This window comes from Diceros bicornis, chromosome 15 (genome assembly GCF_020826845.1).
Source record: "Diceros bicornis minor isolate mBicDic1 chromosome 15, mDicBic1.mat.cur, whole genome shotgun sequence".
NCBI lineage: Eukaryota > Metazoa > Chordata > Mammalia > Perissodactyla > Rhinocerotidae > Diceros > Diceros bicornis.
Genome location: NC_080754.1, coordinates 39,838,085 through 39,865,691, shown reverse-complemented (window position 1 = coordinate 39,865,691; position 27,607 = coordinate 39,838,085). Strand labels below are relative to the sequence as shown.

General features: G+C 36.2%; 1 protein-coding gene across 8 annotated transcripts in view; it reads left to right on the top strand.

The window, feature by feature from the left end:
• YEATS2 (YEATS domain containing 2) overlaps positions 1–27,607 on the top strand; it is a 99,014-nt gene that overhangs the window by 25,161 nt on the left and 46,246 nt on the right. For 7 of the 8 annotated variants that reach the window (XM_058556242.1, XM_058556241.1, XM_058556237.1 and 4 more), the window contains 6 exons: positions 1,096–1,211; positions 10,467–10,628; positions 17,793–17,904; positions 21,590–21,638; positions 26,073–26,249; positions 27,289–27,531. In XM_058556242.1, coding sequence (XP_058412225.1) covers positions 1,096–1,211; positions 10,467–10,628; positions 17,793–17,904; positions 21,590–21,638; positions 26,073–26,249; positions 27,289–27,531 — 859 coding nt within the window. The remainder of the gene's footprint in view (positions 1–1,095; positions 1,212–10,466; positions 10,629–17,792; positions 17,905–21,589; positions 21,639–26,072; positions 26,250–27,288; positions 27,532–27,607) is intronic. The other variant, XM_058556243.1, reaches the window with a different exon arrangement.

Genomic DNA, 27,607 nt, shown 5'->3' with positions numbered 1-27,607 from the left:
TAAATTCATATGTGTTCATTGTTGAAAATTGTAAAATACAGAAAAGTTAAAAAAACATTAGGAAAGTCATTCATAATGCCACCACCCAAAAATCAGAATTCTTAATGTTTGGGTTTAGTTGACTCTTTCCAGTATTATTTCTGGGCAAATACTGCATGTTTTTCTTTTTCTAATTAAAAAAATTTAGGTGATACTGGTCATAGGATTTAAAAACTTACCGTCTTTTATATAATATACATGCTCATGTTTATGTAATAAATATTTAGTATTTACTGTGTACCAGGCACTTTTCTAAGAACTGTACAAAACAATCATGTGAGATAGGTACTGTTATCATCCTTGTTTTACAGATGAGAAAACTGAGACAGGGAAGTTAAGTAATAACCCAAGGTTACGCATTTAGTAAATGGAAAAGTCAGGATTTAATCCCAGGCAGTCTGTCTCCATGGTCAAACTGTTAGTTAACCATTGTGTTTATATTACTTCTCACTGAAAATTTTTTAGTAGTACAGAAGGTTAAAAAGACAGTAAATTCCATTGACCCCTTTCCCCCTTCCCGTTTCTCAGAGGTAACCATTGTGATAGTAAATACAAAGCAGACGTGTATGAGTATTAAAAACATACACATGGAATTATAGTGTACAAATTTTATATAAACTAATGCAAAAATTAGAGTAAAAGTATTCTTTCATGCTCTGAGAGATGCCACAAAGCCAGAGGATTTTGTAATAATAAAAAATTCTTGGGGGGGCCAGCCCGGTGGCACAAGCGGTTAAGTGTGCGCGCTCCGCTTCGGCAGCCCTGGCCTTGCAGGTTCGGATCCCGGGCGTGCACCAACACACCGCTTGTCAAGCCATGCTTGTGGTGGCGTCCCATATAAAGTAGAGGAAGATGGGCACGAATGTTAGCTCAGGGCTAATCTTCCTCAGCAAAAAGAGGAGGATCGGCAGTGGATGTTAGCTCAGGGCTAATCTTCCTCACACACACACAAAAAAATTCTGAGTTATTCCATTTATACCATGTATGATTTTGTGGTTTCTGCCTATTGAAAAATTGTCCAAATTGAAAATGAAAATTGATTATGATTTCTTTCAGGACACTTCTAGTGTTACTGGCTCCCATAAAACAGAGCAGCGGAATGCTGATCTCACAGGAGATGAGACTTCACGACTTTTTGTAAAGAAAACAATAGTAGTGGGCAATGTGTCCAAGTGAGTATCCAGTTGAATTGTCTTATTATCAGTCATCCATTTATGTTAATACTCTGGCATACTCTTATCATAGTATTACAGTAGGAAGAGGCCTCAGGGATTCTTTTTCCCAGACTCTTAGTTGTTTCAAAAGTAAACCAAGGTCCAGACTTGAGACTCTGCCTCAGTGTGTCTGCTAATCTTTGACAGAGTACATTGTGCTTGGTAAAAGTTTCTAAGACATGAGCTTTTATACAAATGGTGCATTTCATCAAGCATTAAGGATGGATAAGTTTGGGGAAACTTTTGACTTCTCTTGACCTAGTTCTGTCCTTAGGCACCTTAGCTAATTCCTAAAAATGTTTATTTAATTGCCCAAACTGAAATGTTTTTAATGTATAACAAAAGGTTGCAGAGCAGGTCTTGAAGGCAGAATTCATCTAAGCTAAAAGGCTATCTCATGATATCTTGTGGGAGCATCATCGTTTTTGCTAAGTGTCTAGGAATGGATAAAGACATCATAAATCTTCAAATAGCATAAGAATGTTATTTCCTCACAAAGTCTTGTTTGCCTTCTCTTCCCTCATTAGATATATTTCCTTTATACTCTCTTGTCATATTTATCATATTATATGGTCATTTCCTGTTTTCGTATATTTTTCTCAAATTAGACTGGAATCTCTTAAGGATAGAAAATATGTTTGGTTTGTTTTTGTACTTTATAGTACTTGGTGTTTGATAAATATTTGATGAATAAATTGATGTATTTATGAAAATTGTAATTAGGTTTAATTATTGAAAATAAAGGATTTCGTATTACAATAATTGTCTTGGGGGAAATAGTCAGATTTGGAGGGGGAAAACTTCCAAGGCCCAGTTAATGGACCACTAATAACAACGACAAAAAATGGCCCCGGTTAATGGACCACTAATAACAGCAAAAAAAAGAAGTGCATTAAAAATCTCAGGACAAAAACAGAGATTCTTAATGCTCTATGTAATAATATTAAATAGCATAAAATATGATTAAAGCAACTAATTTCTATAGATCATTTTAGAGTTAGCATGCATTCAACTAAGGGAACTAGTAGTCCATGTGAAGTGTTAAGAGTTGAGGGCTTAACTGTAGTACAAAACAGGTCGACCCAGAAAAGGTGAAAACGAAATCCAGGTAGACCCACGAGGCCATAAGAAGACTGGGGAGAAACAGTCATTGACATTTTCAAACCATTATGTCTAATTCTTAGGTTTTTGAGTTCTTATAAAGACCAGCTAGATGAAATACTGGTTAACCATGAATTTTAAGTAGAGATAGAATGATTGGCATTAGTGTTGTGAAGTCCTTGTTTGTCCTGGAAGAGGATAAAAATATTGATTTACTTTAGACTTTGTTAAGAATGCTTGTTAGAATAGCTAAGATAACAACTAAAAGTACACACAAGAGATTTAAACTTTAAAACTAGTAAGGATGAGTGGGGAATTGAATGAATAAAAGAAAAAAAAAAAAACCCTGATTCCAAAAGAAGGCAGACAGGAGCAGGAGGAGGGATGTGGAGAAGAGAAAAAACAAGACGTAGTATAAAATAATTTAGTGACAACAAATCTAAATCTAATCAGCAGTCATAAAAATTGCATATGGATTTAACTATCTAGGTAAAGATAAAAAGTGTTAGACAAAATAACCTAAAATTCATCTCTGTTGTTTATCAGTGAGACATCTAAATAAAGAAAGATTGAAAGTAAACAAATGGTTAAGAAAGATACAACCAACAGATACTAACCAAAAGAAAATCAGTGTAGCATATAGCAGGCAAAATAGACTTTAAGACCAAAAGCTTGGTGGTAAAGACAGTTATTATATATAATGATAAAAGGTTGTATTTACCAAGAAGATACAAAAATTCTAAACTTCTATGCACTTAACAACATAGTCTTAAAATGTCTAAGGCAAAAATTACAGAACCACAAGGAGAAATTGCCAAATGCATTAACATACTGAGAGATTTTATATACCTCTCAGTAATTTGATAGATCAAGCAAAATACTTGTTTCAATATAAGAGATTTGAATATCAATTAATAAAACTTGATCTAATGTACACAATAGAAGATTACACATAACAATTGAAAGAGAAACATTTTTAAGCAGACAGGGAACATTTATGAAAATGGACTACACAGTAAGCCATAAAGCAAGTTTAAACAAATATCACAGGACTTGTATCATACAGACTCTTTTTTTTTGGACCACAGTGCGGTAAAGTGAAAAATTAATGACAGTAGGATAACTAGAAAACCTCTGTATCTCTGGAAATTCAAAACACTTCCAAACTATTCATAAGTCATTAAAAAATCACATCAAAATATTCAGAGCTAAATAATAACATCAAAACTTGTAGGATAATACTAAAGGGATACTTAAAGGGAAATTTATAGTATTAAATGACTGCAATAGAAGAAAAGCTTGGGGGCCGCCCCCGTGGCGTAGCGGTTAAGTGCGCACGCTCCGCTGCTGGTGGCCTGGGTTTGGATCCTCGGCGCGCACCAATGCACCGCTTGTCGGGCCACGCTGTAAGCCTGACATATATATAGTAGAGGAAGATGGGCACGGATGTTAGCCCAGGGCCAGTCTTCTTCAGCAAAAAGAGGAAGATTGGCCTGGATGTTAGCTCAGAGCTGATCTTCCTCACAAAAAAAAAAGGAGAAAAGCTTAAAATTAATGAACTAAGCATCTCACTTAATTAGTGCAGTGGAGAGAGTGAAGAAATTAGAGAGGAAAAAATAATAAACACAGGTACAAACCTGGGAAATTAATTAAGGAAAAAAGAGAAGACAAACATAAGAAATGAAAAAAACTAACAATGCTGCACTGTTAGAGAAGAAACTATGACTGTCGTTATACCAGTACATTTGAAAATTTAGATGAAATGGAGAATTCTTAGAAAAATACAAATGACTAATCAAAATGACTCAAGAAAGAGAAAACCTTGAATAGCCTTAGAACTACTAAGTAAGTTTAGTTATTTTTAAAACATTCCCGTCACCAAACCAAACCAAACCACTAGGCTTAGATTGCTTTACAGGCTGAGTGAACAGATAATTCCAGTGGTATATAAAATCTGGAGAAAAAGAGGTAACACTTGTCAACTTACATTATGAGGGTAGCCTAACTTTGTTAATAAAGTCAGACAGGGAGTTTATAAGAAAAGGAAAATTATAAGACATTCACACTCATGATTACAGATGCAGAAATACTGAACAAAATCGTTAGCAAACAATTCAGTAATTGTAGAAGTGATAATACTTTATGACGAAGAAAAGCAAGTTTGGATTAACATTATAAAATTAATAAATTAATCACATTAAAGATTAAAGGAAATAAAACATGATCACCTCAAAAGATGCAGAAACAACATTTAACAAAACTCAACATCTGTTTGTGATAAATCCTCATGGCAAACTGGGAATTTAGTTAGTTCAGATAAAGATGATCTTAAAAAAACCTACAGCAAAATCATACTCAACGGTAAACTGTTAAAAGCCTTCCTTTTAGGGTCAGGAACAAGAAGAGAGATGCCTGGTATCACTAGTCCTATTCAGTATTGCACTTGGAGATACTAATGTAGTCAAAAAGAAAAATTAAAAGTATAAGGATTAGAAAAGAAAAAATGTTGTTGTCAACAGATAGATGATGTGATTGTTTATGTAGAGATATCTAAAACAATTTTTGATAAAGTTTTAGAATTAGGGGCCAGCCTGGTGGCGTAGTGGTTAAGTTCGTGCGTTCCGCTTCAGTGGCCCGGGGTTTGCCGGTTTGGATCCTGGGCACAGACCTACTCACCGCACATCAAGCCATGCTGAGGTGGCGTCCCATATAGAAGAGCCACAACTCTACAACTATGAAACACAACTATGTACTGGGGCTTTGGGGAGAAAAAAGAAAAAAAAAAAGAGGAAGATTGGCAGCAGATGTTAGTGCAGGGCCAATCTTCCTCCAAACAAAAAAAGTTTTAGAATTAATAATAGAGCTTAGCAAGGTTATTGAATACACTATAAATATACAGAAGTCAATTGTTTCTGTATGACAGCCACAAACTTAGAAAACATGATTTTAAAAAAGATATATTTACTATAACAATAAAAAATGTAGTAAGTCAAACAAAATACATGCTGGTTTTTCATGAAGAATTATAGAAACTTGATTGCAAGACATGAAAGAACTAAACAAGTAGAGCAGTATACCATGTTCATGGATAGGAAGGCTGAATATTGTAAAGATATCACTTCTCAAATTGATATGTAGATATTCTGATTAAAATCCCAACAGCGTTCATGAAATTCACAGGCTGGTTATTATATATGAAGAGCAAAGGGTCAAAACTGGACAAGAACACTCCTGAAGAAGAACCAGGTTAGGCAACTTGGCCTCCTGCATTACTAAGGATAATCTTAGGCAGAGATGAATGTGTAGAAGGTCATGATCATATTCCCAACGGATTGTAACAAGCGGGCCTCTTAAAGACAGAACCTGCAAGAGGGAGGGCTAAAGGTGCTAGTTTTACCATGGTCAGGACTTAAGGGAATGGCTGGTTTCGGGTTTTAAAAGGCAAGAGACCAGTTGCAACCTTCTTTGCAGCAATGAATAGGAACCAGAGGAGTACAGAGTTCTCGCTCCGTGAAACCTGAATGAATGAAATCAACCCAAAGGCCAGAGAGTCCCTAACCTAGGAGTAAAATATGGCAGTGTATTTCCATCGCATATACCCACTTTGCAGGAAAAGCGAGGTTGATTTTTTTTTTTTAATGGTATAGTGATAATCAGAAAACAAAACAAACTTTAAGGGAGTGCTCCTTGGACCACAAAAAATGTTTAAAAAAGGAAGACATTAACCGCAAAGACCCCGTTTGGTTAGGTGATATAGCTGTTAAATATTGCTGGAATTTTTTTTTTTTAATTTTAAAATTCCTTTTCAGATTTATCGAGATATAATTGACATATGAAATTGTAAGATATTTAAAGTGTACATTGTGATGATTTGATATATGTATACATTGTGAAAGGATTCCTCCCCTCTAGTTAATTAACACATCCCTCATCACCTCACATATTTACCTTTTTTTGGTGGGGAAGGGTGAGAACATTTACAATCTACTCTCAGATTGTACTACTTTCAATTTCAGGTATACAATACAGTGTCGTCAACTGTAGTCACCATGTTACATATTAGATCCTCAGACTATATTCATCTTATAGCTGAAAGTTTGTACCCTTTTACCAACCTCTCTATTCCCCCCACCCCCCAGCCCCTGGAAACCAGTTTTCTACTCTGTTTCTATGAGTTTGACTCTTTTTTAGATTCCACATATAAGTGATACCATGCAGTATTTGTCTTTCTCTGTCTGGCTTATTTCATTTAGCATAATGCCCTCAAGATCTATCCATGTTATTGTAAATGGCAAGATTTCCTGCTTTCTCACAGCTGAATAATATTCCATGTATATCTGTATCACATTTTATCCATTCATCATTGACGAACACTTAGGTTTCCATATCTTAGCTATTGAAAATAATGCTGCAGTGAACATGGGAGTGCAGATACCTCTTCGATATCCTGTTTTCATTTTCTTTGCATATATACATAGAAATGGGGTAGTTCTATTTTTAATTTTTTGAGGAACCTCCATACTGTTTTCCATAATGGCTGCAACCAATTTACATTTCCAATGACACAAGGGTTCCCTTTTCTCCACATCCTCACCAACACTTATCTCTTGTCTTTTGGATGATAGCTATTCTAACAGGTGTGAGGTAAATCTTGTCGTGGTTTTCATTTGCGTTTCTCTGATGATTAATGATGTTGAGCACCTTTTCATGTACCTGTTGGCCATTTGTATATCTTCTTTGGAGAAATGTCTGTTCAGTTCCTCTGCCCATTTTAAAATTGGATTATTTGGTTTTCTGCTGTTGAATTGTGTGAGTTCTTTATATATTTTAGATATTAACCCCTTATCAGATATATGATTTGCAAATATTTTTTCCCATTTGCTAGATTGCATTTTCATTTTGTTGATGGTTTCCTTTCCTGTGCAGAATCTTTTCGTTTGATGTAGTCCCACTTGTTTATTTTTGCTTTTGTTGCCTTTGCTTTTGGTGTCAAATCCAAAAAAATCATTGCCCAGATCCATGTCAAGGAGGTTACCCCCTATATTTTCTTTTAGGATTTTTATGGTTTCAGGTCTTAAATTTAAGTCTTTAATCCATTTTGATTTGATTTTTGTGTATAGTGTAGATAGGGGTCTAGTTTCATTCTTTTGCATATGGCTGTCCAGTTTTCCCTGTACCATTTGTTAAAGAGACTATCCTTTTCCCGTTGTATATTCTTAGCTCCTTTGTCATAAATTAATTGATCATATATGCCTGGGTTTATTTCTGGGCTCTCTTTTCTGTTCCACTGATCTATGTGTCTGTTTTTATGCCCATTCCATACTTTTGGATTACTATAGATTTGTTATATAATTTGAAATCAGGAAGTTTGAAAGCCTCCAGCTTTGTTCTTCTTTCTCAAGATTGCTTTGGCTATTCAGGGTCTTTTATGGTTCCATACAAATTTTAGGATTGTTTTTTTCTATTTCTGTCAAAAATGCCATTGGAATTTTGATAGGGGTTGCTTTGAGTCAATAGATGGTTTTGGGTGGTATGGACATTTTAACTACTAATTCTCACAATCCATGAGTACAGAATATCTTTCCATTTATTTGTGTTTTCTTCAGTTTTACTCATCAGTGTCTCATAGTTTTCAGTGTATGAATCTTTCATCTCCTTGGTTAAATTTGTTGCTAAGTATTTTATTGTTTTTGTGTGTGTGTGTGTGAGGAAGACTGGCCCTGAGCTAACATCTGTTGCCAGTCTTCCACTTTTTGCTGAGGAAGATTAGCTCTGAGCTAACATCTGTGCCCATCTTCCTCTATTTTGTATATGGGACGCTGTCACAGCATGGCTTGATGAGTGGTGCATAGGTCCACGCCCCGGATCCAAACCTGCGAACCCCGGGCCGCTGAAGCGGAGTGCGTGAACTTAACTACTACTCCACGGGGCTGGCCCCAGTATTTTATTGTTTTTGATGCTATTATAAATGGGATTGTTTTCGTAATTTCTTTTTCCGATAGTTCATTGTTAGTGTATAGAAACACAACTGATTTTTGTATATTGATTTTGTATCCTGCAACTTTACTGAATTTGTTTGTTAGATCTAACAGTTTTTGGGTGGAGTCTTTAGGGTTTTCTATATTTATCAGACAGTTGTACTTCCTTCTTACTGCTTCCTTTCTGATTTGGATGCCTTTTATTTCTTTTTCTTGCTTAATTGCTCTGGTCAGGACTATATACTATGTTGAATTGAAGTGGCAAGAGTGGACATCCTTATCTTGTTCCTGATCTTAGAGGAAAAGTTTTCAGCTTTTCACTGTTGAGTATGATGTTAACTGTGGGCTTGTGATATATGACCTTTATTATTTTGAGGTACGCTCCCTCTATACCCAGTTTGTTAAGAGTTTTTATCATGAATAGATGTTGAATTTTGTCAAATGCATTTTCTGCATCTGTTGAGATGATTGTCTGATTTTTATCCTTCATTTTGTTAATGTGGTGTATCATATTCGAATTGATTGATTTGTGGATCTTGAACCATCCTTGCATCCCTGGAACAAATCCCACTTGATCATGGTGTATGATCCTTTTAATATACTGTTGAATTCTGTTTGCTAATATTTTGTTCAGAATTTTTGCATCTATGTTCATCAGGGATATTGGCTTATAATTTTCTTTTCTTGTAGTGTCCTTCTCTGGCTTTGATATCAGGGTAGTGCTGGCTTTGTAAAATGAGTTTGAAAGTGTCCCCTCTTCTATTTTTTTGGAAGAATTTGAGAAGGATTAGTATTAACTGTTCTTTAAATGTTTGGTAGACTTTACCTGTGTAGCCATCTGGTCCTGGACTTTTCTTTTTTGGGACGTTTTTGATGACTGATTTGGTCTCCTTACTAGTAATTGTTTAGTTCAGATTTTCTATTTCTTCATGATTCAGTTTTGGAAGTTGGTATGTTTCTAGGAATTGATCCATTTCTTCTAGGTTGTCCAATTTGTTGGTATATAATTGTTCATAGTAGTTTCTTATGATCCTTTGTCTTCCTGTGTTATCAGTTGTAATGTCTCTTCTTTCATTTCTGATTTCATTTATTTGAATCTTCTCTCTTTTTTTCTTAGTCTAGCTAAAAGTTTGTCAGTTTTGTTTATCTTTTCAAAAAAACCAGCTCTTTATTTCGTTGATCTTTTCTATTGTCTTTTTAGTCTCTGTTTCATTTATTTCCACTCTGATCTTTGTTATTTCCTTCCTTCTACTAACTTTGCAGTTAGTTTGTTCTTTTTCTCGTTCCTTGAGTTATGAGGTTAGGCTGTTTATTTGAGATCTTTTTTCTTAATGTAGGCATTTATCACTCAAAAACTCACCTCTTAGAACTGCTTTTACTGCATCCTTTAAGTTTTGGTATAGTGTATTTCCATTTTCATTTGCTTTAAGTTTTTATTTTTTTGGCGAGGAAGATTAGCCCTGAGCTAACGGCTGTTGCCAATCCTCTTCTCTTTGCTGAGGAAGATTGGCCCTGGGCCAACATCTGTGCCTGTCTTCCTCTACTTTTTTTTTTTTTTGTGAAGAAGATCAGCTCTGTGCTAACATCTGCCAATCCTCTTTTTTTTTTTTTTACTGAGGAAGACTGGCCCTGGGCTAACATCTGTGCCCATCTTCCTCCACTTTATATGGGAGGCCGCCACAGCCTGGCTTGCCAAGCAGTGCAATGGTGTGTGCCCAGGATCTGAACTGGCGGACCCCAGGCCACCACAGCGGAGCATGCACACTTAACCGCTTGCACCACCGGGCTGGCCCCTTCCTCTACTTTTATATGGGGGACACCTGCCACAGCATGGCTTGATAAGTGGTGTGCAGGTCCACACCCGGGATCCGAACCTGCGAACCCTGGGCCTCTGAAGCGGAGCGCGTGAACCCAACCACTATGCCACTGGACTGGCCCCTGTATTAAGATATTTTTTGATTTCTCTCTTGATTTCTTCTTTGACCCATTGGTTGTTCACTAGCATGTTGTTTAATCTCCATGTGTTTGTGAATTCCAGTTTTCTTCTTGTAATTGATTTTTAATCTTGTTTTAAGTAGGAGTTCTTTTGTTAGGTTTTTGAAGGAAAAAGAATTTTTTTTTTTTTCTCCTGTAGGTATATACCTCCTGATAAGAGAGAAGAAAATGATCAATCAACCCACAAGTGGATGGTATATGTCCGAGGGTCTCGTAGAGAACCCAGCATTAATCATTTTGTCAAGAAAGTTTGGTTCTTCCTTCATCCCAGCTATAAACCAAATGACCTTGTGGAAGTTCGGTAAGCACACTTGAAGAAGTACAGATTTATTGAAGTGGAAGAAAAGTGATTTAACTGGAGAACACTCCCTTGAAATTCTTGTATTAATAATTTACTCAGCTTTGACTTTTAGTCATATTATAGTTTTAACTGTGGTTTCATCTTGCATGTTACTGTCTCACTGAACAGGCATTGTTGCTTCCTGTCAGATTGTTACCATATGAATTATGTTAGCTGATTTTGCTTCCACCTGGAAATAGCTAAACTTGTTTATATAAATACAGATAAATAGAAAAATGTTACTCTTTTTTGTGAATATTAGAATATAATAGAATTAAATACAGGATTTTAACATTACAGAAATATTTAAGATCGAAAGTTCCCTATGATCTCACCCTCTTAGAAGTAACCCCTAATGATATATTTCCTATATATATTAACCTAGTGTAGTTGTTTGTTGTTGTTATTTCACAAAGATGGAATGATAATATATACACTTGTGAAATTTGTTTCATTTAGATGTGTTCTTTACGCCTTTCTCTGACATTACATATCACGTATACATTCATTGTATCTGGAAGTGGTTGTGGTTTATTATCCGTGAAATCTATATCTTCAGCTCTCTTCAGAACATTCCCTCGACTCTTGACTCTTAAGTAAAACATGGCTGTCTCCTGAGAACACTGCTTCTCCTGAGAACAACTTTCAAGTAGCAGCTGTTTTTTCCCTCAGACACCATGTGCCGTTGTGTCTAGGGGTGGGGTGCGTGTCTTTCTTGCTCACGTTTGTGGCTTCCAGACCACCTTTTCCTTCCTTCCTGAAAAACCTCACCTCCTTTGAAGCACCGTATGATCTGCTGCTCCTTGTTGCAGCACCTACTAATTTCCCAGTCACTCTCCTCTTTCAAAACAGTTTCAGCACCTAGTTTACTGATTCTCTCTACCAGCACTCTTGATCATTCATACTTTGACATGCAAATAGACAATTCACCCAAAACCCTGATCTCCCAGTTCATTGATTTCCTCACTTTAATAATGAGGTTATGGTAGTGATATACATAGAATCAAAGTTGAGTAAGGAGAGAAGGAAATTATATAAGATCAGTGATGGGCAGTGGAAGTTGGTATGGGCAAGAAGTGGAAGTCCCAGTGGGGTCAAAGAAGAGTTGGATTAGGAGTGGAGATGGTGGTCAGAAAGTGGAATATGTAGAAATAAGGTTTTTTTTTTTTTTGGTAAGGAAGATCAGCCCTGAGCTAACATCTGTTGCCAATCCTCCTCCTCCTCTTTTTGCTGAGGAAGGTTGGCCCTGGGTTCGCATCCGTGCCCATCTTCATCTATTTTATATGGGATGCCGCCACAGCATGGCTTGACAAGTGGTGTGTTGGTCCATGCCCGGGATCCCAACCTCTGAACCCTGGGCCACAGAAGCAGAGCACGTGAACTTAACTGCTATGCTACTGTGCCAGCCTGGGAAATAAAATGTTTTCTAGGTGATACAGTATGTTTAGCTTCTTCATATCGATGATTAAGTTGTCCACATATCAATTATCAGCTTATCTGTCCTTTCCCTACATTTTAACACACACTAAATTCCCACATAAATATGGATCCGATGCTAAACTCTGTTAATAATACTTATTCCTGTACCAGTATTACACTATTTTAATTGTTTTGCTTTATAGCATATTCTGATATCTGGTAGAGTGTATTCCCCTGATAATTATTATTTTAAAATTTTTTCTTGGCCAGTCTTGAGTATATATGTTGTTCCATCTTACTTTAGAATCCAACTATCAAGTTATAGATTGAAATTGCATTGAATTAATGATTAGTTTTCACATTTTTTATGATAATAAATCTTTCTCTCTCTTCTCTACCCAGGAGAATCAATCAGTGTAGTAGTTTTCCAATGCTAACAAGATTTTTTTCTTTTACTGTTTATTAAACTTGCTTCATTTTCTTGACATACTTCACTGAATACAACCTTAGAAAAATGTTGATACTCTGTTTTATTCCAGTAGTAGAGTTTAATTGATAAAGGAGCAATTTCATTCTTAGGCTCTTAAACATTAGTGTTGAAAAGAACTTGTCTGTGATTTGGTTTAAATCTGTGCCTGATTCATGAAACCTTCAGAAATGCCCTGTTTCTCAACTAGCCTCTCCTAGAAGTCCACTGGTGACTAGACTTGTTTTCTCTGCCAGGAGTACCATCTTCCTATAGCCTGTCTCCTTCATTCACACCCATGCACACGTACACTGTGGCTATCTTTCTGAAGATCTACCGTTTATCCTCCAAGACATAACTCAGAGGTTACTTCCTCAGGGCATCCTTCTTTGCCCTACTTTCTTCCGTAGGTTAAATTACAGTAAATGATTATTTACTTGAATGCTTGGGATACGAACAATATTTTATAGTTTAAAATAGCTGACAGAGTGACAATATTTTCTGAGTTTAGATATCCTGATTCCAAATTAGCCCAGTGTTTTAATAAAGATATTTTAGTGGGTTTGATAGGAAATAGATAAGTTTAAAAAGTGCTATGTCTATAAAAATATAAATAATAAAAAGAATATATATTTCAGTGTCCAGATCAATAAGAAATTCTCTTATGGTAAAAAATAAAGCATGCTGCCTTAGGAAAACATTTCACTTAATATAAATTATGTGAATCAGTTAAAATATATTAATCACATTTTTTATTGATGATAAACATCTGATTTACCAAAAACTGAGATTAAAAACTCCTTAGATAAAACCCTTAATACTTAACAATGCAAGCCAATGTCTGTTTTATTTCTCAGTTCTCACTCCAAGAATTGGAATTTGTAAAACACACTCATTTACTTTAATTGCAAAAAATGTATCATGCCATAATACATAAAATTATGTTTACTAAGAAATCTTTACTATTCTGTAGGTAAATGTGTGGCAGATCACACTTATCAGGATGTGTGGTTAACAGAGTGAGGAAAGCCAAGGAGAAGATCTTCAAATTTCTCTTTCATCTTGTACATCTGGGGTATCTTCAGCCAATAATAAGTGAACTTGGTTTTGTGAAATTTATGAGGTTTCACATCATCAAAATAGCTCTGACAGTTATTTTCAGTCTGGTCCATGCCACTCTGACAGTATTGCCTGGATCGGCTGCTGTGACATATCTGACTGCTTAGTTTTTCACAGCCTATGAATCACACCATTACCACATCCCAAGTCATACTTATTAACTATGAAGTTATGATATTTAAATAGTATTTTAAAAGAAATCCTTGCATATATGCTTCTGGTGTTTAAAACTTCTGGAGAAATAATTTGCTGTGATCAGCCACACCTCTGTGTTTTCTTAGCAAGTAATATACATAAGTCTATGATTACATGTGTTAATTTGCATATATGTCTCCCCTACTAGACTCGGAGCTTCTTGATGTTTGGGACCTTTTCTTTCCTGTCTTTATATCTCCAGGGTCTAGCATATTACCTAGCATGACGTAAATGCTCACTTCGTGTTTGTTGTTGAGTGAATTATTGAATCCCTGAGTGGGCCATTCCATTTGTAGGTGGCTGTATTTGGAAGTTTTTCATTATATTGAGGGGAGACCTAACTTCCTTTAAGTTCTAAACAGTAAACTTTAATATGCTTTATGACACCACACAGAATCATTATAATCCCTTTTCCATGTAGCTGTTGTTCAGATATTTTTGAAAGCAACTGTTGGGTCTCTTCCAGTCTCCTCCAGGCCACATATCCACCTTTGTTTCAGTTGTCACTCATGTGACTTTGTTTTGTGTTCCTTTGCTATCCAGGTTATATTCCCTAACACACTCCAGTTTATTTATATTCTTCTTAAAATACTCTTCTTAGGACTGAACTTTAAACTCCAGGTATGGTATAACCAATATAAAGTAGGACAGAACATTAACATGTGTCCTAGGTTTAACTAGAACTCTTTGTGTTCTGTATAAGGCTCTTCGGATGTTTCTTGCATCAGGTATCTAAAGTAATGTGGTGAGTAGGGGAGATCCTTTGCAGCTGCTGTGAAACCTGGGGTTAATCTTAGCTCTGGATCAAAGCACATGTGTGTGTTTCATGCACACTGAATCTTCTCATCACAGCACATTACATGGTAAAGAGCATGGGTAGATTCTGCTCCTATAGAAACATCTTTTTTACATTTGGTTCAGTTGCTGTGACCATCCTTAGTCAAATTCCTGAAAACTGTGCTCATAAACTTTGCTTTTAGGCACAAGGCAGTCACTAAATGTATGCTAGGCTCAGGACTTGATACATTGCAGAGATGAGGAACAGTGGTTTCTGCCTTTGAGAAGTTTAGTAAAATAATCCTGCCCTTGGTGCATGAGAGACTAGAGTGGGCTGGGCTCTTGAAAACATCCTAGTGAGCCTCTTCAAAGCGTTTGTATCTGTTTCATTTAGCTCAAATGTAGGAACTCTCTAGAGCAGCGCTGTCCAATAGAAATATATTATAACCCATATATGTAATTTTAAATTTTCTAGTAGGCACGTTAGAAAAGTAAAAAGTGAAAACAAATCACTCCACAGGGTATTGCAATCTTAGGCTGATTTATGAGAAGTAGACTTGCCATACCCTATAGTCTGACAGGATCTAGCCATGCTGTTCTGCATCTGGGAGGAGCGTCGTCTGGGTAGTGAGGAGATCTGATACCACAGGGACATGGACTAGCTAGTGGTTAAAGCCTGGGCCCTGGAGCCTGTTGCCTGGGTTTCTATTCTGGCTCCACTACTTGTTTGCTCTCTGACCTTGGGCACGTTAGTTATTCAGCCACTCTGTGTCTCAGGATGTTGTATAGTGTGGTTATAAAGATTAGATAAGTTAATAGATATAAAGGGCTTAGTACAGTGGTTGGATCATAGTAAACAATGTGTTTGCTTCTGCTGCTGTTATAAGGAACAGAATGTATTCATCCTGAAAAGAAAAACCTTAAGGGAATGTCCTAGTTCTTTTGAAGTTCTTTCATGGGGAGGGAAAATTTGTTTGTGACTCCAGAAGGCATACTAGAACTAACATGCAGGAGGAAGGTGAAATATTTTTATAACAGAGCTATTCAGAAATGTAATGGAGAGTCTCATTAAGTAATCAGTTCTGGGTCACTAGAAATGATCCTGAAAGACTGGTTGGTTACTTGAATTAATTAGTTGTGTAAGGAGTTATACTCCATTCTGTATTTCTAGTAAAGCTATTTTTTTATTCCTATATTCTGTGGTTTTCCTTCTTGGTCACCAATGTATTTCACCTTTTATGAGGAATCTGCAGTCATGCATAGCAACATTTCAGTCAACGACAGACCACATATATGACAGTGGTCCCGTAAGATTAGTACCATATAACCTAGGTGTGTAGTAGACTGTACCATCTAGGTTTGTGTAGTTACACAAACGCACAACAACGAAATCGCCTAATGATTCATTTCTCAGAACTATCCCCATTGTTAAGCGACGCATGGCTGTAGAAATATGGAAGTCTGTTCAGGAGAGGCAGTCCTTTTTTGTGTGAAATACGTATATCTTTTGAAGTATAACGTTTCCATAGGTGGTGTCCTGTGTGTTGGTAGGTCTTAGATTCATTTTTTGTTTCCAAAAATATGGCTATGGAGGAATTTCCTGTTAAAAGCATTGTTTGTTTTTCCTGGCCTTTGTGCTGTTTGTCTGTCTTCCCTGGCAGCAGTCCTTCCTGTCCGTTCACTGAAGTTTAGCCTGTGTACGTAAAATTGAGGAACACAGCTAGTTTACTGTATCCGGAGTGAGAGAAATTCAGCATACAAACAGTATAATTGCCACATATTGCACAGTGAGTTTAGACTATCTGCTTAGCTTTACTGGAATTTAAACTTGCCATCAATAGAATTTCCTTTAATTACTCTTAAGTCCACCATGCTCTAGGCCCCACTGTACCTTGGGCTTTGGATCTGTTTTCAAACTGCTGTCTCAAGTCCACCTTCTCATTTGACCCCAGGCTTATCTTTTAATTTCTGTCTGAATCTTTGCCAACACTGTGGCTACTTCTCTTACTAACTGAGCTGGTATTCAACTGGTTTCTTTATCCAGGGCACTCTAGTTTGCTTTGCTTTCCTTTCTCTCTGGGTTATAACACAAGTGTTGCTTTCTCCACTTTCTAGGCTACTCTCATACTCAGGGATTTTTCCTGTCTTGGGCTCTCCAGGTAGCCTCCGGCTCTGTGGTTGACAGTTCAGGCCTGTTGTTAGACTACTCCCCGGTTGTGTCCTTGGAGTCTGCCCTTACTGAATTCATGTCTCTCCTTAGTTTTCCAACAGCACATCCTGCTGAAAGTTCCTTTCTCCTTGCAATCTTGGCATCCTCTCCCATTACAGTAATTCCTAGCCAGTGATTCATAATGAACATTTTCATTTTAAAGGCATTCTCTTTTCCCTATTAACTTAAACCATGTTGTTTTTGAGTACTTAAAGATCTCTCAGTCAAATTAAAAAATTTTTTATTATGGAAAATTCCAAACATTCACAAAAATAGTGTACTGAACCCTCATGTACCCATCACCAATTACTAAGTTTGATAGTCTTTTTTCATCAATTTTCCTTTTTTTTTTTCCTTCTCAAATTACATTTTGCCTGAAAATTCTCTAGTCCAGTTAGCATTCACATATATTCCCCTTTGTCCACTAAAATCATAGTCACTGTTTGGGGAAGATGATTTTGTGAACATAAAATCTTTTTAAGTTCTCTTAGCAGATAGTTTCAAATAAATTGTCGCTTTCAGATTGAGCATTTTCGTGATTTATTTTGTTTTTGCCAAGTGGAGGAATAAATATGAGTGCCGGGGGTAGGGAACCTGTACCTCACAGTCTGTGTCTGTCAAGTACCAGACAAGGATTCTGGCTCTAATATTGTGACATCCATCAAATCACCTTAGTTCCCTGTCTGTGAAAATAATGACATTGGATTATATAAGTGTCTTACCTCTAAGTATTCAGTAGTTGGAAATTTAATGTAGGTTTGAGTTGTATTTTTCTTTTATTAGCATTTTAGCAGAATTCACTATATTAATTTAACTTCAAATGAGGAAACCTAAATGATTGTCAGAAGGATGTGACTTTCTAACTTATCTGAGAAAACTTTTCCTGTCTAGAATGAGAGAGTGAACGTGGATTAATGTGTTAATATCTGCTTTCCCCTAGAGAGCCTCCTTTTCACCTGACCAGGAGAGGCTGGGGTGAGTTTCCTGTCAGAGTTCAAGTTCACTTCAAGGACAGCCAGAACAAGCGGATAGATATCATACACAATCTGAAGGTATTGTAACAAAACCTTACTTCCCAGAAATCAAAGTCTCTTTTCACCTGGTACACATAGTGGTAGTGTTAGGCCTTCTGAGACAAGAGGCCAAGGAGTGTGGAAGCAGAGTAGATCTTGTTGAATGTGTTATGCTTGCTGCTGCAACACTCCTTTCTCCTCTGAATATTGGGGGAGGGCTTGTTTTACAGCAGAATCTGTACTCTTTAAAAAGATGAACTGGTCAGATAATCAGAAGACTTGAACCTTTGATCAGAGCTCACTGTTACTGTGTCACCTGGGGCTAAGTTACTGAAATTTTTTTTTTTAATCTATTTACTTTGCTATAAAATGAGGCAAATAATAAGCCTTGTCTTTTTATCTCATAAGGATAAAGAATATGCTTATCTCCTAAGGATAAAGATAGAAGTGAACATGTTTTAGAAAATGTAAAGTACTCTACGAGGTTGTAATACTTTTGATTCAGATTATAAGAAATCTTTTACTCTTACGTCCACCTGCTTTATTATGCAGCCATTATAAATTCTATTTTACAAAGTGTTTTCTATACATGGGGGAAAACTACCATTATAGTAAGTCAGCAGAGTGTGTAAAACTATATGTATAGTATGAGGTCAACCATGATTTTAAATAGGTGTAAAAAACACAAAAGAAGTATACCAAAATGTTGGAGTAATTAAAGTAATGACATTGTGGGCAATTTCCCCTGCCCTTTTTTTCTGTCTTTTTTTTTTTTTTTTTTAATATTTTCCCAATTTTATATAGTAAACATATTTAACTTGTTGGAAGACAGACCATTTTTTTTAATGTTCCCTTGGGCCCTCTCTATAATAGTTTCATGTACATTTTCTCTATGTAAGATGTAATCCTAATATTGAACTTCTCCCAAAGCACCCTTGCTTTATGGTTTACCGTATTGTTCCCATTAATGGCTCCCAAAATTGAACTAAATGAATCTGAGTACATCTGCAGAATTCCTTTTTTGTTCCCTTTGTTCTACAAATGCACGTTTTTCAACCTTAAGGCATGCTGAAATTTGCCCTCCATTGGTGATAGAGAGCACTGCTTAACTTCATGTTTAAGTTATTTTCTAGAGATTACTGTAAGACTGGATTGCCTTACGGTCTCAGAGAAGAACTGAAAACAAATAAAGAACATACAGAGGGACAGGATATGGTCCCACTTACTCAGAAGAAGATCTAAAATAGTTTTGTTTTCCTTTTATTTTAAGCACTGCACATACCATCTTATATTGCACTGGGCCCAACCCTAATTCCCAAAATAAATGGAATTGTTTACATAGTTTTCATACATATTTTCTTGTCCATATCGCTTAGAGTTTCTAGTGAAAGATTGAGACAGTGTTTTAAAATAATAGTATTTAAAGTATTTCTTACCAGTCTTTCTGGAAAACTTAATTTTACTGTTTATTATGTATTGATTGGCCTTGAGACCTTAATTGTGACCATGTGATCTTTATTTGTACTGGAGTATCATTTTTCCCTGTTATTTCTTTGTTAACTCTCAAAGCCATCTTTGATTCTTCCCTCTTTGTTCTAAATATTTGTTCAGTTGCAGACCATTATTCTTCATAATCTTTCTTATATTCTACCCTTCACCCTTCCTGCTCTTGTGAGGCTATTACTCTACCCTCTCCTGATTAGCTTCTTTAATTCTAATCTGTCTCTTTTTCCCTCAGTCCATTCTGCACACCACCATCAGATTAGTCTTCCTGAAATAGGAGAACCATTAATCTATTCCTCTCTGAGAAGCCTTGATTTGAATTCCTGTTATTCAAGTTCAGACTCCCCTGCCCCTTATTCAGGGCTCTTCACATTTTGGCTTGACATACTTCCCCTAAATTCTCTCACTCTAATCCCCTGCGTGAACATCCTACTCCAGCCAGGTCAGTCTGTTCATGTCCCAGAAATGCATTGGGCCTTCTTGTGTCTTCTTTCATGCTCTTCCCCTCCTCGAATGCCTGTTTGAATTCTTTCCGTTCTTCAAGTTCCTATGTAACTTTTCCTGGCTATTTAAGCCCATAGTGATCTCTGTGTATTCTGAAATTCTGTAGTACATAATATATTTGATACTGTAATAATTACATTAAATACTAAATACTCTAAGTGTTAGAGTTATGTAAAATTTAAAGTTCCCAGATTGTGTGAAATTCCCGTATCCTGTATCCCTGACAGGTAGTCATCCACAACCATCACCATGGAGTACAGTAATTCCCAAAACATTTATCCATTTAGTAAATAAACTTTTGGAAGATTCTTTCATAAATTTACCTAAAACTGCCTTTTTTCCTAAACCTTGATCTTATTTGTCCTAGTTTGATTTCTTGAAGAGCACAGAACAGGACTTTGTTTTGTTTTATAAGAAGCCTAAAAATGTTTAATGATAGCCTTCATGTCTCTCCTTAAGTCACTTCTTTTCCAGGCAAAACCTGTTCTTGTAACATTTCTTGTATGCTATGCTTTCCCATACCTCCTGCCATTTTGATACCAGTTCTTTTTATCAACATCTCTCTTAAAATGTGGTCCCAAGAGTGAAACAGGCCAGTGCAGATTACAGAGAGACTTCTATGCTCTGGAGAATATGAAAATGAATGTAGCCTAAAATTGCCTGTATCTTTTTAACAGTCATACTGTCGGCCAAGGTTTAAGTATAAAACTCGAGATTTCTTCCATGGAACTACCGTGACGCCACCCTGTACTGCGTTTCTGTTATGAGCACTAGATCTCGTGACTGAGTTGTCCCCTCTCTGTGTTGGCTGCTAAGGACCTCAGCAGACCTGAATCTACCTCTTGCAAGCCTTTAGAATTTTCTATTTATCAGCCTACCCCTGGCTTCATGTTTTCCCTGTCTTTTCTTTCCTTTCTACCCAACTTAACCATTTCCCCCCATTGATCTTACTATATAATGTTTATATTGATAAGCTGCCCCAAATCCTTTTTTTAAAGTGATAGGATATAAATTAAAATATGGGAATAAGAACTTAGCGTCTTTGTATGTAATTGTAAACTTTTTTGTTTATCTTATCAACATGCCCTCAGTTTATACTCCTTTCTCTTTTCTAAAATCATCCATGATGCTAATATATTGGAAGTGATTAGCATTGCCTATATTGCTTAGATTTTCATTTTTTCAGAAGTGCTTAGTAAATACATCCTAAGTATATAATTGTCTCATCACTGCATATGTATTTTTATAGTCTGTCTTTTAAAATATTTTTACATAGTCTTTGTAAATATCATCTAAGTGGCTGCATAATACTTCACAAACTGACGGTTTGTGGTTTACTTAAGCATTCCTCTATAGCTGGACATTTATATTGTTTTCAGTTTGTGGTTATAGATGATGCTTCAGTATACATCTTTTTGTGTAAAACTTCCTCCATTTTTAGATTGTCCTTAGAATAGGTTTTTAGAAGTATATAGTTTATATTAAAAGTATAATAACTACCTATATGTCTGAGGTTGTTATTATTAATTTTACTCAATTTTTCCCCCAGAAAATTGAGGGTTTTTATTGAAGTGATGAATTGATAGTTTACATCATAAAAACGTAGATCCTATGGTATAAAGACTTGTGGTGAAAGGGGTTTTAAATAAGATTGTATCCTAAGATTTATATGTAAGGAACTGTGAAACTTAACACTCTTGCTTTTGTCTTTTAATAGCTGGATAGAACTTACACTGGTTTGCAGACTCTTGGAGCAGAGACGGTAGGTTTTTTCCTACAGTATTATTTGGGACTAAGTAGAATGAAAATTGATCTTCATTTTTAATTAGGAAAAAAAATGAGTGCTAAATTTTTTTAAAAGTTTATCTCCTCTTTTTTTGTTTCATTTTTAAAAAATTTTGATAAAATACGCCTAAAATTTATAATTTTAACCATTTTTAATTGTACAGTTAAGTAATGTTAAATCTATTTACATTTTTGTGCAGCCATCGCCACCATTCATCCAGAACTCTTTTCATCTTGGAAAACTGAAACTGTACCCATTTACAATAACTCTTCATTTCCATCTCCTCCCAGCCCCTGATAACCACTGTTCTATCTTCTGTCTCTATGAGTTTGACTACTCTAGGTACCATATAAGTGGAATCATACAGTGGTGTTTTTTTTTTTGTGACTGACACATTTCACTTAGCATAATGTTCTCGAGGTTCATCCATATTATAGCATGCATCAGAATTTCCTTCCTAAAAAAGGCTGAATGATACAGGCATACATCATGTTATTGCACTTTTGCAGCTGTTGTATTTTTTGTATATTGAAGGTTTGTGGTAACCCTGCTTCGAGCAAGTCCCTCAGTGCCATTTTTCTCACAGCATTTGTTCACTTCATGTCTCTGTGTCCCATTTTGGTAATTCTCGTAATATTTAAAACTTTTTCATTATTATTATACTTGTTATGGTGATCTGTGATCAGTGATGTTTGGTGTTACTATTGTAATTGTTTTAGGGTGCCACAAAATGTGCCCATGTAAGACAGTTTTGTGTCTTAATAAATATTGTCTGTGTTCTGACTGCTCTGCCAACCGACCATTCCCCCATCTCTCTCCCTCTCCTTGGGCCTCCCTATTCCCTGAGACACAACAATATTGAAATTAGGCCAGTTAATAACCCTACAGTGGCCTGTATGTGTTCAAGTGAAAGGAAGAGTCGTATGCTTCTCACTTTAAATCAAAAGCTAGAAGTGATTAAGCTTAGTGAGGAAGGCATATCAAAAGCTGGGATAGGTCGAAAGCTAGGTCTCTTGCATCAGTTAGCCAAGTTGTGAATACAAAGGAAAAGTTCTTGAAGGAAATTAAAAGCGCTAGTCCAGTGAACACACAAATGATAAGAAAGTGAAACAGCCTTATTGCTGATAGGAGAAAGTTTGAGTGGTCTGGATAGAAGATCAAACCAGCCACAACAGTCCCTTAAGCCAGTCTCTTAGTCCAGAGCAAGGCCCTAACTCTCTTCAATTCTGTGAAGGCTGAGAGAGATGAGCAAGCTGCAGAAGAAAGTTTGAAGCTAGCAGAGGTTGGTTCATGAGGTTTAAAGAAAGAAGCCATCTCCATAACATAAAAGTACAAGGTGAAGCAGCAAGTGCTGATGTAGAAGCTGCAGCAAGTTATCCAGAAGATCTAGCTAAGGTAATTAATGAAGGTGGCTACACTAAACAACAGATTTTCAATGTAGATGAAACACCCTTCTATTGGAAGAAGATGCTATCTAGGACTTCCATAGTTAGAGAGGAGAAGTCAATGCCTGGCTTCAAAGCTTCAAAGGACAGGCTCCGAACCGGCGAACCCCAGGCCGCCACAGCAGAGCGCGCACTTAACTGCTTGCACCACTGGGCCGGCCCCATTTACTGACTATTTTAAGCATGCTGTTGAGACCTACTGCTCAGAAAAAAAGACTCCTTTCAAAATATTACTGCTCATTGACAATGCACCTGGTCACTCAAGAGCTCTGATGTAGATGTACAATGAGATTAATGTTGTTTTCATGCCTGCTAACAGTATCCATTCTGTAGTCCATGGATCAAGGAGTCATTTTGACTTTCAAGTCTTATTTAAGAAGTACATTTCATAAGGCTATAGCTGCCATAGAGAGTGATTCCTCTGATGGATCTGGGCAAAGTAAATTGAAAACCTTCTGGAAAGGATTCACCATTCTAGACGCCATTAAGAACATTCCTCATTCATGGGAAGAAGCAGAATATCAGGAATTTGGAGGAAGTTGATTCCAACCTCATGGATGACTTTGAGGGGGTCATGACTTCAATGGAGAAAGTAATTGCAGATGTGGTAGAAACAGCGAGAGAACTAGAGTTAGAAGTGGAGCCTGAAGATGTGACTGAATTTCTACAATCTCATGATGAAACTAATGGATGAGGAGTTGCTTCTTATGGATGAACAAAGAAAGTAGTTTCTTGAGATGAAATCTCCTAGTGAAGATGCTATGAAGATTGTTGAAATGACAACAAAAGGTTTAGACTGTTAGGTAAACTTAGCTGATTAAGCAGTGGCAGGATTTGAGAAGATTGACTCCAATTTTGAAAGAAGTTCTGCTTCTTGAGAAATTGCTACGCCACCCCACCCTTCAGTAGCCACCACTCGGATCAGTCAGCAGTCATCACCGTCGAGGCAAGACCTTCCACCTGCAAAAAGATTTTGGCTTGCTGAAGGCTCAGATGATGTTTAGCATTTTTTAGCAATAAAATATTTTTTAATTAAGGTATGCACATTGTTTTTTTAGACATAATGCTATTGTACTCTTAATAGGCTACAGTATAGTATAAACGTAACTTTTATATGTACTGGGGAACCAAAAATTTCGTGTGATTTTGCTTTATTGCGGTGGTCTGGAACCGAACCTGCAGTGTCTCTAAGGTATACCTATATTCAGTTGTATGTATATCCCACGTTTTGTTTATCCATTTATCCAGCAATGAGCACTTGAATTGCTTACATCTTTTGGCTATTGTGGATAATGCTGCTAAGAAGGTGGGTCTATCTGTTTGAGTCCCTGCTTTCAGTTCTTGTGGGTATATACCCAGAAGTGGAATTTCTGGATCATATGGTAATTCTATTTTTAATTTTTTGAGAAGCCGCCACACCATTTTCCTTAGCAGCTGCACCATTTTACATTCTCATAAATAGTGCGCAAGGGTTCCATTTTCTCCACGTCTTCACCAGCACTTGTTGTTTTCTATCTTTTTGATAGTAGGGATCCTAATGGATATGAGGTTGTATTTCATTGTGGTTTTGGTTTGCATTTTCCTAATGATTATTGATGTTGAACATCTTTTCATGTGTTTATTGGCCATTTGTATGTCTTCTTTGAAGAAATGTCTATTCAAATTTTTTGCCCATTGTTGAATTGGGTTGTTTTTGTGTTGTTGAGTATTAGGAGTTCTCTCTGTATTCTTGATGTTAGTCCTTTATCAGATATGTGATTTGCAAATATTTTCTCCCATTCTGTGGGTTGCCTTTTTACTCTGTTGATTGTGTCTTTGATGCACAAAAGTTTTAAATTTTGATATAGTCCACTTTATCTATTTTTTCTTTTGTTGCCCGTGCTTTTTGTTTCATATCCAAGAAATCATTGCCACATCCAATGTCATGAAGCTTAGCCCCTATATTTTCTTGTAAGTGTTTTATTCTTTTAGGTCTTATGTTTAGGTTTTTGATCTATTTAGAGTTAATTTTTGTATATGGTGTAAGAATAGGGCTCACCTTCATTCTAATGCATGTGGATATCTAGTTTTCCCAGCACCCTTTGTTGAAAAGACTGTCGTTTTCCCATTGAATGGTCTTGGCATCCTTGTCAAAAATAATTTGATCATATATGTGAGGGTGTATTCTATTCCAGTAGTGTATATGTCTTTCTTTATGCTAGTACCACAGTGTTTTGATTACTATAGCTTTGTGATAATAAGTTCTGAAATCAGGAAGTGGGAGACTTCCAACTTTGTTTTCCCTCCCCTTACTGCTTCCCCTCCTTTTTTTTTGGTATCCGTGATATATCAGCAGTAGCCATTACAATTAGAATTAGCTAGTTAAACCTTACTCTGCTTAGAGAAGTGTGCTGTGTTATGTCAGAGAGTGTTATTGAGCGTGTACTGTGTCCTAGACAGTGGTCCAGGTACTAGGGACACACAGAAATGAACAAGATAGCTGATATCAAGGAGTTATTTTCTTAGTTGTGTTGAGAATGGGGAGAAAGTATACAGTAAACATAAAAGCAAATAAGATAATTTCACTTAAAAATAAGCACAATAAAGAAGAGAGGAGCAAGGCACAAAGGGGCTGCTTTAGCTAGGTTGGTTAGAGAAGACCTCTCTGAGAAGGTGACATTTGATTGAGACCTAATGGTGAGAAAGAGGCAGTCATGTGAAGGTTTGGGGGAAGAGTGTTCTAAGGCATTGAAACAGCAAATGGAAAGGCCCTGATTGTATGATTGGTTTCACTGAGTTATCTATTAAGGCACACTAGGTGTATTCTGGGATAAGTCCTTTAGTTCTTGGGATTGAAATTGCCTTTGAAATATGGTTAGAAATCATTTGTCATATCTCTTTACAGTTCCACGTTCGTAGACAGGTGTGGGGCTTTCTGTGACACTGATGATGGATTCTTGAGCCCTGTTGTTACCCCATTGTGTAGGTAGTGGATGTCGAGCTCCACCGGCATTCCCTTGGAGAAGACTCCGTTTATCCTCAATCCTCCGAGTCAGACATCTCTGATGCCCCACCATCTTTGCCTTTGACCATTCCAGCCCCAGTGAAAGCTTCCTCACCGATAAAGCAGTCACATGAGCCAGTACTTGATACCTGTGTGGAGAAAGGTAATATATTTTTCCTTATGTGGAAATGCATTTTTTCTTGTACAGAGGAGTCATTCTGGATCATTTGTTTCTCTCATTTGCATAATATGATATTGCACTGCTGCCTTCAGAGACTTAAGAGTGTATGGAAAATAAATTTTCCACAAGTGAGCATGCTGCCTCTACTACACAGTCCTGTTATGAAAATAGCTAAAGCCTTACTCTTCTCAGAAGATTTTTTTTCATAAAGTTCTACCAACATTTTATAGAACACAGAACTCGCTAAAAAGCATTAAATTTTTATTCTTTGATTATAATAGTTTCTTCTAATATGTTACAGGTAGACTTTCTGATTCAGTCTCTAATTGTGTGAACAAGAATCTTGAATATTAAAGTATCTAATCTTATTTAAAATACAGTAGATGATTCATCATCAACAAATGTATTTTGACTGTGACATTTCTTCATTTAATAAGTATATGTGTATAATTAAGTGTTTAAATGTTCACTTATATAACATATACATATAAGATATAAAATTGATTCTAAATGGTGTTAGTTGAATTCTAAGCCTACATTTTAATGTGATGTTAATACTTTAGTTCTTTTATAGAATCTCGACTTCATTCCTCTTTAAATTCCAGTTTTATCTTTTTGGGCATTTAATAAGATAAGACATCATTAGATTAAGTGAATGCTTTAGAGTTTTTCCTCTTCTCTAATGTAAACAGTTTTTCAATTCATATATAAAAAAATGGGAGAACATAATGAACTTGTGTACTTTTTATATTATATACAGTTTATGATTAATATATTTTCTAATTTCTTGAAAAAAGCATTTTAAAAAAATATGATTCGAGGCATGATATTTACATTTCACCAAAAAATGTATAAAGGATAATAAATACTGTCGATTCTATTTGTTTTACTACTGGTAATGGTTTAAATGGTTATTGAAATAATAATGGATTTTCATTGTTTCATTCTTTTCCTGCAGTGGTAAGGTTTTATTATTTTGAAGTGATTGATGACTTTTAGCGTTTGTCTGTTTCATTTCAAGCAGGATTCCCAGCCAACACTGAAGCTGAGAGACACACTACCTTTTATTCTTTGCCATCTTCATTGGAACGAACACCTACCAAAATGACAACATCCCAGAAAGTTACCTTTTGTTCTCATGGCAATTCAGCTTTTCAGCCAATAGCATCAAGCTGCAAAATTGTGCCACAAAGTCAGGTTCCTAATCCTGAGTCACCTGGAAAATCCTTCCAGCCTATCACCATGAGCTGCAAGATTGTTTCAGGTATACACAGATGATGTGTGCAAAAATGTTGGAATGACAAAACAAAGTACCATGGCTTTTCTTTTTTGGTACTTCT